Source organism: Strix uralensis, chromosome 1 (genome assembly GCF_047716275.1).
Source record: "Strix uralensis isolate ZFMK-TIS-50842 chromosome 1, bStrUra1, whole genome shotgun sequence".
Classification (NCBI taxonomy): domain Eukaryota; kingdom Metazoa; phylum Chordata; class Aves; order Strigiformes; family Strigidae; genus Strix; species Strix uralensis.
This window is the reverse complement of record NC_133972.1, coordinates 76,855,961-76,872,381: the sequence shown is the minus strand read 5'-3', so window position 1 is coordinate 76,872,381 and position 16,421 is coordinate 76,855,961. Positions and strand designations below refer to the sequence as shown.

At 42.4% G+C, this 16,421-nt stretch overlaps 1 protein-coding gene across 1 annotated transcript in view; it reads right to left on the bottom strand.

Annotated features, from left to right (window-relative positions):
• GFOD1 (Gfo/Idh/MocA-like oxidoreductase domain containing 1) overlaps positions 1–16,421 on the bottom strand; it is a 76,376-nt gene continuing 59,955 nt past the window's right edge. Inside the window, exon 2 of the mRNA XM_074871736.1 lies at positions 1–7,715. Within this exon, the coding sequence (XP_074727837.1) occupies positions 6,796–7,715 (920 nt within the window). The 3' untranslated portion in view covers positions 1–6,795. The remainder of the gene's footprint in view (positions 7,716–16,421) is intronic.

The following is a 16,421-nucleotide window of genomic DNA, read 5'->3' as shown; positions in this document are numbered from 1 at the left end:
TCATATCCTTTTACATCTTTATTTGCCAGTTAAGATCCTTTTATTCCATCAATGCAAATATGCAGAACAGCAGGAAACCATGTTTTAAGCAGCACATACCAGTTGGCTGAGAATAAACTAACTACATTCCCCAAGCAATGTAAAAGTAACAATGCACATCATCTTCCAGAAGAAGAAACAAACAGATATTGCAGCCGAGAGGCACAGCAGGCAGCTTCCGTACAAAGTAGTTTGGCTATTTAAAATGCTAGAACCAGTCCTTGCCCATTTCCCCAACCCCACCCCCAAAAATCCTACTATAATTTAACCATTTTTTTGCTATCTACATAATATATAAAATATAAACTCTGTTTACTTATAACACTTACTTTTCTTGATAAATAGCTCTTTAAAATATCTACTGTACATATGTCCATGCGTTGACATTATATATATATAGCATTTATATATATGTATGTATGTCTGAAAAACAATAAATATATACTTAATATCGACACAGCAACAAACTGAACATATTCTCATTTTCAAAATCAAATAAAAGAAAACCAGGACAGCGAGAAACAGTGAGTGTCACTTGTGAAGCACAGCATAGCAGGGAGCTTTTATTCCTGCCCTGGCTGGGCATTCGGTATGCCACGTACTTGAGCAGTTGCGGTGTTAACATACTCTTCAATGAATCTGTTAAAAGTTACTTCAAGTTGTAGGTTAGCCACCCTGCATGCCATGTGTAACACAGACCGAGCGCAAGCTCAGCGGGAAACAAGGGAGACTCGCCTTGTGGCTTGCAATGGAATGAGAAACAGAAAGGGGAGGGATGCGAGTCTGACGGCTGGTGTAGAAAGCAAAGGAAGTAATGGACAGCACATGGCTGCAAGGTCATAAATAACTATGGTAAACAAGTTAACAGAGTTAAGTGCTTTTAAAGACTATGGCTGGCACTGCTGCAAAAAGTATCTTGATTATCTGTAGCCAACTCCGTGTAATGAACCGGTTTTCCCACTGCCACAAGAAGACACAAATAAAACCCAGATGGCCAAATTCAGATGCTACAAATGGGGTCACTGCATGACACTGTGAGCCAAACCTGCCCAAGGGCAGCTGAATTCACTGTACATCCTTAATGGATTCACTGAACCTAATAGATGGGATTTTTTAAAATATGAACTAAAAAAAACCCCCAAAACCCACAACCAACCAAAAAAACCCACACCCAACCCCAAACAGTTAATTTCAGACATGCCAAAACATAGTAAAAGGTGGATTTTTTTAAACTTTTAATTTCAAAACAGCATTCTTTAAAAATTGAACTTAATCCCAAAAGAAAAAATGTAAATAACCTACAAACATGTTTTGTGTTCAGTTTTGGATTGACGACAGCCATTCTGTTTATTCATTTAACTGAAAATGCTGAATAAAAGCTATTTCAGTTTGACCTAAGCTGATACCCTTTATTCCCCAACCCCAAGGCTTCGATATGGCAGCTTCAAAAAAGTCATTACTTGCCTGGGCTCTGGCTTCACACACTCAGTAAGTCATGAGGTTATTACATCGGTTCATGAATGCAGCATTATGTATAGTCCCATTTACTTAAAATTTCTTCCTTTCATGAGCAAATGCAAGTGGGCAGTTATTGTTAACAGGAAATTATTTTTATTGGACAGACTTCGTCCAGCAGCTCAAGAGAGAGGAAATTTTAAAGCAGATAAGACTGCCTATTATTATTCAGCAATACTTCATCTCTAAAATTCACACTTTGCTCCTCCCCACAAGTAGCAACTTCAAGAACAACAAGGTGAAACTGCTGTCCTGAATAATCCTGCCATTTCACAACTAGTCCTAGATACCCAGAGAGCACTGCAGAGGTCAAACAGTCCAGCGCTGAGTTTCATACGTACCTAAGGGTACATCACTGGGCCACTGGAACATCACACCAGTGTTGAGTATCTGCACAAAGCCAAAAGTCTGCTGCGTTCTTTTAAACCCTTGTAAATACAGAACTTAACAGGGAATAGACTTCACAAGGCATGATGTTTTATATTGAAGGCCACAGAAAAAAGTCAAATATAAAAATTCCCAGCAACAAGAAATTCTGTCATCTAATTTCTGAACCTCTGCAAAGACATCAAGATACTATGTTTACCTTTACCCATTAAATAACATACTTTTTTTGGTACATCCATGGGTCATTTTAAATTGTCTAGGCCTTTTCCGCAGTTGTATGGACACAGATATAAACAAGGTAACAGAGAAATTGCATTGTCCTTGCACTGTGACCACACAAAGCAGAAAAGCCTCCTTTTTTGAATGGCTAAACTTCCAGGACAGGTTTCACTTGTACAGTCACTAATCTGAAAGCTATCCAAAAGAAGGAAACACTAAGTACAAAGTGGAGAGTGCCTCTGATTGCCCTATGCTGGGTGGGCAGGAATTTTCTCATGCTTTCAGCCAAAGCAAAGGATGAACTCCACAGCAGCCCATCCTGAGCCTAAACTCATCTATGCATGCCCTGATTCTCTGCCATATTGGTTGCATGGGTGAGGACGTATCATCTCTACTTGGTATTTTCTAACTACACAGCTAAAGTACTATTAACACATGCATGATATTAGATATAGGAAACCCCAAGCCCTTGCAGAGTTCTTATGCCTCCACGTAGGACTTCACTGAGTTCAGCACTGAGGGCGTGCACGGATCTAGCAGGAGTACAGGCAGATGCTGCTTCCCCGAGGGCAGGGTCCCTTCTCAGGCTCCCAAACACAGAGGTGGAGCACGGCTGCTGCTGTCACCCTCAGGAGGCGCAGCCCTCACCCTCCACGCGACCACCGTATTTGCCCTGTTGGCACAGGCATACAGGTACCAGACTGCAGACACCCCTTCCTGTTGCTCCCAGCTGCAGTCACCACTCTCCCTTTGGGCATGTGGAAGGACTTCAGTTTGTGTCCTGCTGTCACATAGCGTAAGGTTGCCCTACCCCAGTGTGGACCCCAATGCAATTCCTGTGGAAACTAAGACATCGTCTCTCAGCTGACCATCGCAGCATTGGAGCAGACCCCTGCAGAGCAGCAGAGCATTTCACCTGCGCTCTCCCCTTTGGCTCTTTTTGTCTTTGGCAACAGACCATAATGTTCAGTATCCTATGTGCACAGGTTGATGGCAAAGGAAAGAACCTCTCCAACAGCAGCCCTGGGAAAACAGAAGGAATATTTCTTACCTAGTATATGAACAAGCTCATTTGGGGGCTACTGTAAATTCCAGCAGTAGCCACAGTTTGGCTGTTAGGCCTGCACCAATCCTAGCAGCATTCATCTCAGACCTTGTGGCACAGCATTAAAAAACAGCATTAAAAGTGCAATTCCAAATATATGTTTCCTGGTGTGGTACCGCTTCTGAGTTCAATCAAGTACATCTCTGCTATCTGCTGCCCGAATTCTTAAACCCAGCATGAACTCCAGAGGCTACTTAGGGCAATTCAACTTACTGTCAACTGTACCAAAAGAGCAGAGGGCTTGATGCTGCCAAGAAAGATCCCAGACTGTAAAGTAACAATTTATCAGAATAGTAATACACATTCTATAAATAAACTAATTCCTTCCTCCTCTAAGCCAGATGGAAGTTTAGTATCTTTACACTTCACACTGCAGCACCTTCACCTCCAAGAGAATGGAAAAACTGTCATACAATCCTGAACCGATGCAGTTACTGCTGCCATCCCAGTTAGGTAACAACTTCACCTAAATCTAGCATAAGATCTCTGCTGCTGCCAGAAGAGGAGGTCCCACCCTGCCCCTGCCCATTCCGCCTGCCTCACTGTGGTTACACAACGAGCTGTACAGGATTCAACCCATCTGGAAGCCAGTACTAATACGAGCATCAGATAGCTACGTAACCAAAGCATGAGGTTTTCTTTCTGCTAAGCAGCACTATCTGCATCAGTAAGTCTGCACAGAGGATGGATGATGCCTGTCACCTAAACCTTTGGATCCGGGACAGAAAGGTTGGGCTCAGTAGTGCTTTCCCTATACACTGTGTCTCGCCTGGGGACTGTTCACTGCAGGGGCAGGGAACGGGATTCCAGCATATCTTCTTCCAGCTGGCATCACAAAACCCAGATTGACGCAGAAAAAAAGAAAATACAGATAGGAAAAAACGTCGATATTTGCCAACTGAAATGAGGTGCAAAGATATGAACAGCAATGCCAGCACAATGACCAAACCACTAAGAAGCAAGATTCACAAACATTTTGGTCCATGTTTAATTCCAGTTTCGGATTATGTTTAAGTAGACATGCTTAATTATCCACCAGGCTTGCATTCATGACTTGAACTAGCCACCATTTTCAATAAATGGCTTTTGCCTTACTATATGAAAACTTTCTTGGTCTCCATGGGGCTAATTCCATTTTTCAGGAGAAAGAGATATGATTCCTTGATCAAATTCTCTCTTCTGTATTTCTCTGTGTGTTTTTCAGGGCAGGAACTGGATAGCATGGTATACCTCAGCAATTATAATTCCTGTTGGCACAGATACTACCTCAGGAATTCTCAGAGAAATCTTTTAGCAAAAACATCCAAACTTGTCAAGGGCTGCTTCCAAGAAGGAATGATGAAAGCTTGCCCGAGGTCTTAGCAGAAGCAGTCAGCCCCAGAGACAGTTGCTAGAACTGGCAGAACAGCATGGATAGGAACAATTCTCCATTTGGGTGTGGTTTTGCAGTATTATATTATTCCTTCATCAGTCACGCTATTACACTTTGGGGAATATTTCATGACAGGTCACACATAATTAAGCACACATTAATAATTTTGGGGTGGGAGTCAAATTTCCTAACTTTAGCCACCTGAAAATTTAGAAGTCAAGATTCTCTGCAAAGGAGAAAGGAATTTCCAATGGGCACCTCCTTCTGTATTAATCTTCAGATGAACTGAGTCAGCCTTTGGAGAGTCCTCTCTGTATTGACTACTGTGTCCTTGCACAGCTGACCAGGACAAGACACCCAACTTTCAGCTGGCTAAAGTCAGATGAGATGAACCACACCGTTGATGCCCTCCTGTTTAAAAACATGAAGCTCTAAAACTGGGCATAGGACAGGCAGCAGCATACAGCAATCAAATGAAGTCATTTGTAGGAGAAGTCCTAGAGAAGCCCTTAGTGCTCCTAAAAATAGAAAAACTGTAAGTGCTTTTTAAAAAATCTAAATTATTCTGACAGTTCTTTCTAACCTAAAATAGCAACACTAATGTGATGGCCTTGAGAAAGAAGGTCATATTTTCTCTTTTAATTTACTGCTCATCCAAATGTTGTCTTCTTTCCCCTAGTCAAAATTAACACAAAACCCTGAAAAGGTTTTTCTCAAGTTTAATATAATTTAGTGCTATAAGCTTGTGTTCTACTTTTTTCCTATCTGAGAACCTAATGTTGTAAACACACTGGAGCAGCTTTATGCCGAAAAGCAGTATCCCTTTTTACTGGGATAATTCATGTGCTTTTCACTATATTCTTTTGAGAATATATTCTCAAAAAAATATATTATTTCAAGACTGCAATCTAAAATACTAAAAAGAAGGACAGGACAAACACATCAAAAGAGTTTGTCCACCCCTGCACTGATGACAGGGAATGATTACTACAGTACCAGTAGCTGGCCACTTTAAGGAGGTGAAGAGGTGGGGGCCTTATGTAATTTTTTTCCCTGGAAATGGACAGGAAATTTTCTCATCCCTTTCATTTTTCACTCACACTCACTGCTTGGTGGAGGTGAAAGCTTCTGGGTTGAGCTATATGAAATTAATTGTCAGTGTGCATCTCTCAAGTGTGAGTTCACAAAGGTTTAAAAGAACACCACCCATCTAAGCATCATACGGTTTTGGGTTCAATTTCTACTGCTTTTCCACCTAAAACCAAAATGTACGATGAATTCACTCAAAAGTCAGTCCCAGACACAGGAAATTGTGTGTAAACCTTCGTAAGACTAGCCTGAGTTCAGCCGTGTAATAAAACACTACCATGTCATGCCACTTGCCATCCATGAAGGTTTTGCACAGCCCATTTTAATCAGCAAATCTGTGCAGTTAACACTGAAGCTTACCAGGAGCTCACAGAAGATCTTCCCTCCCCCTCCAATGCTGGGGCATAAGCTCTATGGTTGAGGACTGCTTTGTTTTAAAAGCCACACATTTTCCAACTGAATTGTGCTTTAAAAAAACAAAAACCAAAAAACAAACAACTAGCTAAACCAACACAGAGAAGCTTTGATATTTGAAAAGTGAGCTGCCGAGATTTTCCGTATCACACGACACTTTCACACCAAGTCCTATTATTCCATGTGTTGGTTAGAGGTGTAGTACTACAGCACGGTGGTGTCAGCTGTCATGATAGGAACCATTCATGTCAGACACTACATAAAATTTAACGACATGACAGTACCTTCACAGCCCTCTGGTAGGTAAGGAAAATCTAAAAGGATCCTCCCAACCTTTCACAGTAAACACAATTGGATAATCTAAAGCACCTGCAAGCAGGAGATGAGTCCATGATATATCTTTCCAATCAGCCATCTAATACTGTTATTAAAACAGTTATGTCAGCTCTTACGTCTCCTATCTGTTTTGGGCATTTCTAAGGACCTTATAACTTTGGCATGTAGCCACCAACAGATTTTAGTTGATCCATACACCATATTTCCTTCTCCTGTATCCTCAGCTCTTTCTAAGATGCCCAAGCCCTTCACAGGGGCTGAATTACCATTTCCTCCAAGAGCTGTCTGGTTCCTATTCTTTCCTATGAGCTGAGAGGAGCTAGCAGTACAGAGACATCCTGCTCTTCCGCATGGCTTCGCTGATTAAGTATGCTGGGCTCAATTCTGGCTCCTCGGTCATGATTGAAATGTTCTGCCACTCCCCCAACTGGTTTGACTTTTTAATGGTGTCCACCACACACAGGGCATACAGACAGTCATCAAAAGTGGCAGCCATTGTAAGGGGCCTCCCGTCCCAGGTCCTCCTGTCATCCTGGTCCTCAAATGCCTGCCGGACAGCTTGAACCATCTTAATGGTGCCCCGAAGGTAGGGGGATGGGATGTCACTGAAGGCCTTCTCTGGAAGTAAGGAGTTGCTGACTGGCGTGGAGTCCTTTAGCAGGAGCTCCCGCTGAGGAGAGCTGTTGCTCTGTCCATAGAGATCAGTGCCTATTACAATCAGCCGTCCTGCCGAACCCACCACAATAATGTCCTGTTTGAACTCCCCCGGGACGTTGAAGTTGAGTGTCACCGTGCAGCACACGCCACCTTCTAGAACCATCTGAAACGTACAGAAGTCATCGCTGGTGATCTGTCGTATGCCCTTGATGTGGTCCGTCTGCTTCACGAAGGTCTTGAGCAACCCATGCACTTTAACAGCCTTCTGGCTGGTCAGGAAGGTCAGGAGGTCGATGATGTAGGTGCCAACTGAGTGCAAGCCCCCACCTCCCATTAGGTCATCACAGCTCCAGTTGTATTTCTTGCCTAGCAGGCTTCCACTGTGAACCTGCACCTCGCACACCAGCAGCTCCCCTACGTAACCCTCCTGGATCAGCTGCTTCATCTTCACAAAAGCAGGCAGGAAGCGCAAAACATTCCCCATGATGCTCATCAGCTTTGGGTAATAATGAGCTGCGGTCATCATCCTAAAGGCATCCAGGGGAGTCGCCGTTCGGTCACAGATGACATTTTTTCCAATGCCTGAAAAACAGTTTAAAAAAAAATCATCAACAAAAATATATCGATTGAGTAAGCTGAAAGCCTTGAGGCTATTCTTACACACTAAGCCAGGGAGAAAGATCCTTGAAAGAAGAAAACATTTCAATGTGGTGTTAAAGGCACAAAGATCCCCGCTGGCATGTTTCCAAAATGCATGTAAGAGTTTCTTGAGCACCACAGTGAAAATAAATCCCTTTTTATTTTCAAAATGCACTCATGCCTAAAAATAGCACAAAGGCAAGGGCCTGGACAGATAAGAAAGTAAGCTAAAGTAAGGTGGACTGCTACCCCACATTTGCCACCTTCTGGGCGCAGGTACAAAACCAAGTACCTCCACTCAGCCATCTCACAGACATCTCTTCTGTGATGACCTGCCTGTGTGTGGGCTTCTGAGAGCTGAATCAGAGCTTCAGATTTCAATCCCTGAAGCATATGAGTAACACAACCACATGTACACAGTAACAATGCAGGTACACTGAGAAGTCTGGGCTTGTCCTCTCAATAGTCTTGTCCCTTCATCTTTCCCATTCAGCCTGTTTAAGAGGCTCTGACCGGAGAGCAGAAGTACTGGGCTTGCTGCTTGATTTGAAATGTAAAAATTGCTTCTGACTCATAAAATGCCACACTATTCTGACAATGGCACTCATTTTTTTTTGAAGCAGCTTTACTGAAATGTCAACAGTGTATCCATGGTGCCAAAGGAGAGCCACGATTGCTCTAAACCAGGTCAAACGTAGCTGTGACAATCTGTCCCCTCACAGAATTGCCCATATGGGCACACTGTTTACTGAAGCTTGCATGACAGTCCCATTTTATCTGACCATCAAAGTGTGCAACTGAATGCAGTGCAGGCTGAGATGCCTAAGTAATGGGTTTATTATTGATTTTCCTCGTCAAATACTTTCATTCTGTACCCATACACACATATAGCAACAGAATCTCCAGTTTCCTTTTTAGTTGCATACTAAGATTTTTTTTTTTATGCTTAATGAGCAATATTAGGTGAGCTATACAATACCTTAGAGCACTAGATATGATCTCTGCCTTGATAGCCTTGGGCTATAGCTGGGCCTGGCAGTTAAAAGAGCTGAATTTGGATCCTGTCTGCTGGAGTCCAGGTGAATAAATCTGGTTACTTGCTACATCGCTTTGTGTTTTGATTCCTTTTCCCTTCAGATAGGTGAGAAATCCCTCTTTCTTTGAAGAGCTGTTGTGAGGATAAAATTTTACATGTTTTGGAGCTGTTTGGATGAAGTCATATAAATACAGACAGATGGCAGGGATCTGTCTGAGCCCACTTACATGAATATTCAACAGCCTGACTGGAAGAAGGGGGTCACAGTCCAAACATTGAATAACCAGCTTATCCACACTGCCTATTCCCAGTCTTTGTCTGCTGCTATTTGAGTAGCTGAAACTGGAGGGAGGGCTGCCACCACTGAAGTGGCAGTCACATCTAGTTAACAGCCAAGAAGGGAAAGACCTTCCTTCAACTTGCTCCTATTTACCTTCCACTTAATCAGATAAGTAGAGACGTACTCATTTACCTCCTATATTAGGCAGGAATCCTCTATTCAGTGGGCATGGTCTTCCCTTCTCACTTTTCTCTCTCATCTTTACAGACTGCTACTGGTGACTGAGATGACATTTTCAACCTTACAGCACTTCTTTTCCTGCATCTGTTTGATATTGGAGAAAGCGTTCATCCACCTGCCCTATATTGCTGTAACTGGTAGCTCCAGCTATGCCACTTGATACAGATTACTAATACAATAGTCCTTGAGTTACATAGACTCTTGCAGAGAGGCAAATTAGTTATCAAAATAAGGGAAATCTTAGTCAGACAAAACTTGCCTACAGTCAAACCTTCCTGAAGTAGTCATTTTCCCCTCAAAGAACCCATACGTACTACATCATCATCTGACCTGTCCACCACTGATCCACAAGCATCGCTTTCCGCTCCAGTTCAGCTTGCATCATTCTGCCTCACAGACGCCTGCTGCATTTTATCTGGGGTCTGTGCAGGCACCAATCTCTCAAGATACGCAGCTCTACACATATGCTTGTGAGGAAAAGGGTCTGCTTTCATGAGGAATTGCAGCCCGGGAACAATCTTTGTGCTGTGTGTTCAGTGCCGTGCACAGTGGGGGTCAGTCCTTCACTGTGTGGGGCAGGGAAACTTGGGACTGTCACAATCTGAGTACCAAGTGATGATTATAAATATGAAAGAGAAGCCCATGGGGTTTTACATCCCTTATATTCAAGAAAAATTGCCATTAGGATCAGTGTAAGTCAGGCACACATACAGAAAAAAGGGAAGAGCCCTAAATATTCGTATGGAGACAGGGAAAAGGTGAAGTCTTACACTTACTCCTTCCACCATTTCAACCTTCTTGGAAAAGTCAAAACCTTTTAATTACAGCAAATCCAAAACGCAAATGTTCTGAGAGCCTTCCCATCTCTGTGTATTTGCTGATAATACATGCTGTGCTCTCATCCCTGTCAGGGATTTAAACAGCTTTTTGCTTGGTGCCCAGAAAGCTTTTATACTCTATTAAAGCTCGTGCAGGTTCTTTCAGCATGACACTGCTCAGCACTTGAGTCTGTGCACACTACAGATCTTTGTCTTCTCTGTAGCTGCAAATCTGCAAGCAGCCACATTAGCTTTCTTGAAGCAGGGAGAGAACATGAAAGGTTTGCTTAATTTAATTTAGAGAAATACTCTGGTGTGTTTATGCAACTAGAATAAGAAACAGGCGGATCAAAACAGCAGAGTTTTCTGCTCTTTTCCCTCTGCTCCCTTCTCAAAAGAGAAGGAAAAAAGGCACCTTTCCCTTGAGCCATTCTCTAAAGCAGCGACAGGCAGAGCAGAGAGCTGTGTGTGTGGAAGACCTCCCTTCCCAACAGTCTCATGCAAAGGCAAGCTCTGACTGCAGGTGCTGCAGGGGAACACTCCAGGAACTGACCCTGGGGTTAGGGTCTAATCCTGTCCACTTCTGGACAAGACTCTCTAAGAAAGGATGAACTGTTACCACTTGTCATTCTATGAGTGTGTTTTGACATTTCACACGTCTTTGAAAATCACACCACAGCAGACAGCAAAAACTTCACTAATTACATAAAAGCAGGGAAATGCAGTCAGCTTGTTTCAGCAAGAAAGTGCAATATATTTGTCCATGGTGATAAGCAACAGAGTCAAATATATCTCATCTCATTGTGTGAAAGGATACACACCCCTTCCACATGCATCAAGAAATCTGGTCTACAATGCTACTGTTCTCAATCAGGCCACTTCTGAGTATTGATTTCTTGAGGTCTTAGGTAAAATGAAGAAGAAAAATAATTTAAGTACACAGCATTCTTTTTGAGGGCTTCGCATAGCCTTCACCCCAGTCTCTCTGCTTAGCCGTGCTTCAAAAAGAGACAGAGTGGTGCCAGCCAGGTGGTAAGTGACATGTCGTGGGACTTCTCTGACCTGGCACAGAATAAGGGGAGGGCTCACTCCCAGCCAGCCCCTGTCCAAAGCTGAATGTATCTTGGGAGTGGGCAATGTATCTGTTGGGAGTGCAAGTTGCCTCTCTGAAGTCCACCCACAGCTGCCACGAAGGGCTTCAGCCTGGGACCCGTTCCGTGACCCACTGCTCCAGGCACAGATGGCCAGAAATGCAAAGAACCTGCATTAACAGGCACTCTGCCAAGGTAGCAGTGAGCCACCTGTGCCAGAAGGTGGCAACCATTTTAGACCCAACAGGTTTGTCTCCTTGAACCCCTCTATATTCTCTCTCCAGCAGGAAAACAGTAAAAACCAAATAATGGTAGAGCTGGAAGATGTCCATCCATGAGATAAACGAGATCCATAGGTCAATGACTTAGGTATAACTCACCCTAGCAGTCCTTAAAAATGTGAAAGCACATGAGTTTGAGCAAAATGACACATGAGAATTTGACTTCTAGATTTGGTTGTTAAAGACCGAAAGATGGCAACACCTGACAACTGCTTGGTTCCTCTTTAAAATGAACTGAAGTTTCCAGAGCAGGTCCACATCACAAAACCACCACTAACACAAGCGTCTTCTCACTTCTCAGTGTCTCACAAGGAAGGTTAAGGGCTGAATGGTCCATCCTGACTATTCTTTATCTCCCAGGGTGCATATATCCCCCAAGCCAAACCTGCATTTATTTTAAGGTTATTTAATAACACTGCACTTCTCTGAAGAAGTAGATGTCTAACCAACTCTCTAGAAGCGTCTGAGCAAATAGAAAAAAGTTGTCTATGCTATCATTGGTACTACCGTTCGTTTGAGTGAAGATTTCTCTAGCACCTTATGCTGGAAAGTCATATTGTAACCACGATCTAATGGCTCGTCACCCACCTCAGTAATTATTTTTGTCAAGAAGTCATGTGATTTATCTGCAAACCTCGCCCTTCATTTTAGAAAAAGGAAGCCCTTGTGGTGTGGAGATAATTTTGAAAGCCAAACAGCCCAGAAGTGAGTGGAGAGTAGTTACAGTCCAGGGTAGTAGTATTTAAACTTTTTTCCATGTAAATATGGGGGAAGAGTAAGGAGCTAGAGTAAGATTTTGAAACACCTGGTGTTTGCAGCTCTTCATTTTACAGAAAGCTCTAACTCCTTGGCTACCAGCAGCCCAAGTTTCTTTGTCCCTGTAATGTCTCTGTGCTGCACAGTCTAAAAACGAGCAAAACTCCTGGGTCCACAGCGCAGGGAGGCTGTAACTGGCACAGGCTTCATCAATTCTGAAACCTGCAATGTCAGCTTTTTTCCCATCTGCTCTGATTGTTTCAAATAAGGACGGAAACATTTTCACAGAAAAAAAAAAAATAAAAAAAGGAGTGTCTGTCATTGACCTGCAGCAAGACTAGTCCTCTATCTATTTGGCTCAGGACATGAGACCCAATACAATATTTTCTCCTCCTCCTATTTACAAAAAAATCAAAAAGGGCTCTATTTGGAGTCTGGGCATATAATCAAAACCTTCACTGGCACCAGAAAGATTCCTTAGTTAGCAGTTGCTACCCATTGCTCTTGGTCAGGAAGGGGGTGAGAGAAAGGGCAAAACAAGGTTTTAGTGCACGAAGCTAAATTAGTCAGCAAAAAAATACATTTCTAAAGCTAAAGAGGAACTATCAACACTCAAGGAATAGTCAGAGTTTCAGCAAATACAGGAGGGATGGAAGAGCATCCTTACCAGGTTATCTCAAATGGATGATTTTAAACTTTTGTACCAGATTATGGTATCCTCTTTAAACAGTTTTATTTTTAAAAAATAAGCTAATACAAAATTACATTCCAAATGGTGACAATCCATATTATCATTAATACAGTTACAAATAAAGAAATACAGGCAAATTTTTCCTCTCAGATTTTGACCATTGCAGTTGCTGTTGTTGCCTTTGGATCCTATGCAGAATCAGAGGGGAAATCATCTTTGGCACTCAGTTCTGTTCACAGCTTGTAAGACATGTTGCAGTGATGTGTGCTGTATTATTAGTACACATATTAGTTGTAATCAGATCACGGTTTCCATCCTAATGCAGTTTGACATGGTTTGCAAATACAAAATAGTATCATCTAACACATGAATGAGGAGTATCTCATTCACAGTTTTCCAGCATTGTAACACTGAGAAAATAAGCTGAGATATTCAGCACCTTTATAAATAAGATATGCAGCTACTCTTATAAATGTATCCAAGTCAACAAACAAAAAGTAGCAAGTTTAGTTAAAAGGCTATGCTTTGCTGCAAATCAGTCATTTTGGCCATACTGACAAAAGACCTTTCCTTAGAAATATATCAAAACCCATAGTCAAAGCAAATGGCTGAAATCAAAAATCACTACCTCTCATTTATATAGTTGATTTACAGCAATTTGCTCTTCTGCACAGATATACACAGATATACACAGATACTGTCAACTCTGTGGTTTTGCACAGAAACCATCTCAGAAACTATGCTTGGCATCAGGAGCCAAAGCATGGTTCCCTACATCTAAACTGATGTTTGATACAAGCTGAATATCAGTAGAACTGTATTTTGCACATTCCCATACTAGACAGAGGTCTGTTTGCCATACTAATCGTGTTAGCAGAGGGTACTACTGAAACCCCATTGGATATTCAGAAAAAGTCTTTCAATTTCTATGAATTCTGGTGTATACCTATATGCAAAACATACAGACTATTTTTTCCCTCTGTAATAATGACTTCAGAAATCCTCACAGCTGTTTGAACAGTTCCCTTTCATTCCCTTCTTTCGAATTTGCAAAAGAAACAACATTTGAAGGCTGTATTTTAGCCAGGATCTCAAAAAAATCTTCTCAGTTATCTTACTGACTCATTACAATACTTAAACACTCTAAACAAAACCAGAGGTTGGTCTTTTCTTTCCAAATTAATCACTCCCTAAGAAACCCAGAAGAAAATATAAGACATCTGAGCTGTAACTGTGCTGAACCACAGAGGAGACCCACAGGCCTAAAATCAGGTGACACTATTTTTTCTGTTTCTGAACTGTCTTTGTGATAACCTCACAGCCATGGTCCCTTTTGTATGAAGCTGGAACAAACCAGTTTGGTACTATTCCATATTTCTAGCACATATGTACTAAGGAGAGACACACAATATTGAGAATGCCTCTTGGAAATAGAGAATTTGAAGGCAGAAGCGGCTCAAACAGCCACTGTTCATTTATTTTAAGTTTTGACAGCTGGGGTGGCTCTTCAGTCTCTCAGAGATACAGCAATTGTATAGTCAGTTTAGACTGCTGCATGCATGATAAGCCATAAATCTTTGGCACTATAAATCAAGATATTCTGATCTGCTTTTCAATCAGTGCAATATTTATTTGGTGAGCAGTACCCCCTCTTAATCACAGCTCTGCAAATGGCTCCTTCCCTGCTCAGCTGCAGATGATGACTATAAGGATACCTTGGCCCCTTTTAGCAGCCCCGGCCGCCAGGCACAGTTTCCAAATAGTCATGTCAACAAAAAGTGCTTCTTTCATTTGGCGGTCTCACCACGAAACTGCTGTAAGGCCTAGAGGGATCCCATGCTCATTAATACGAAGCTCATGTGAGTGTTGGAGCAGTGGGAAGGGACTGGCAACCTGGCTGTTGGGAGGACCCAGTGAAGCCCACAGTCCTGCTTCCCCCCTGGGACTCCCAGGGGAACTCAAGGCAGCCTAGGGGGGCTTCTGGAGCCACTCCAGATGAGCAAGCAACAGCAGGGGTTGCAGCAGAGGGAAGTGAGAAAGTGGCTGGGGAAACAGAGAAGGGGAGAGGAGAGGGAGCGGGAGGGAAGAACACTACAAGGTGGAAAGGAGGACGCTGGAAGGGGCTGGTGCAAACAGCCCAGAGGAGCTCCTGCCACTCCAGGAGCTGCACAGCAAGCCCTAATGGTATCAGCAACATCCCCCAGTCCTCAGAGGCCCATCCTAAAAGGCCCTCCTTCAGTCCAATATTCGTGTGAGCCCTGCTAACGTCTTTTCTGCAGAAAAAAAATAACAATGGAGGAAAAAGAAATAGATTTCAGAGAAAATCAGCACCCGTTTGTACACAGAGACTGGACAGGAGGGAGGGATGATGAAGAAAACGCATCTATGTTAAAATAGTGGTAAGTGTGTGAGTTAAGCTATTGCCCAATACGTACATCAGGCTAGAGAAATGTAATACTGGGACAGGCTATTCTATGAGGCTGATATTATTCTCTGATGCATTACGTGTGGAGATGTGTGAAATCACATACTGCATAGTGATGAAAAGCTTCTGAATCCCTCGGAAAATTACCTAAATAAATATGGATATGTAGATTTCTAGCAGGAGGAGTGGAAAACCTGATAGAAGGCTGCTCTGCTCTGGGAAACAAGGAGCCATTTCTGAGCCACCACATCAGAACAATCACTCAGGTGATTCGAAAACCTTTTCACACAGGACAAGGATTTTTTATTAGTATAAAGAGGTGTCTCTGCTATTATTAGATGCTGCTGCTGCTGTCGATATTGCGATACAGTAATAATTATAGTAACAATAAGAACAATGGTTGTATTTATTGTATTCAATGCACGATCTGTCACTCAGTTCCTAGAGTGGCATGAAAAACGCATTTATTTCAATCAATACATCTGCCAGGGGAAAATTGATGGCAAGACAATGTTTCTTTGAGGAAACCTTATTTAACAAAACTTTTGACAAGGAGATAAATCTGGATGATGAATGCCTAACAAGATTGGCGTTAGTCACAGCTCTAACATTGGCCAAGGCAATCTTTGTTAATCACAGATATGTATAGCTGTTGCAAAAAATCAAGTTACTATAGCATAATGAGTCATAGCTCACGAACTGATTCATATTAACAGGGCATGTGTGTATTCCTAGTCTGCTGTAAGTGTGAAGGAAAATAACAGTGACTGAAGGAACATATTTTCCTTTGCAGCTGAAACAGACGGCAAAGGCACACAGGGAGTCATACACCACCCCACTGACAAGAAACAGCTCATTTGGCCACAGGAAATCAATGGCATATACAGATTTTACAATCCCTGCATCTCTTCCTCTGCACCAAAATATTATGAAGTAAAGGAACACATGCACTGTTACATTTTATAGTCAGCTGGGATGAGACACACTTCACAAATATTAGATGAAAAATTCTATACAGTAAACACACATAT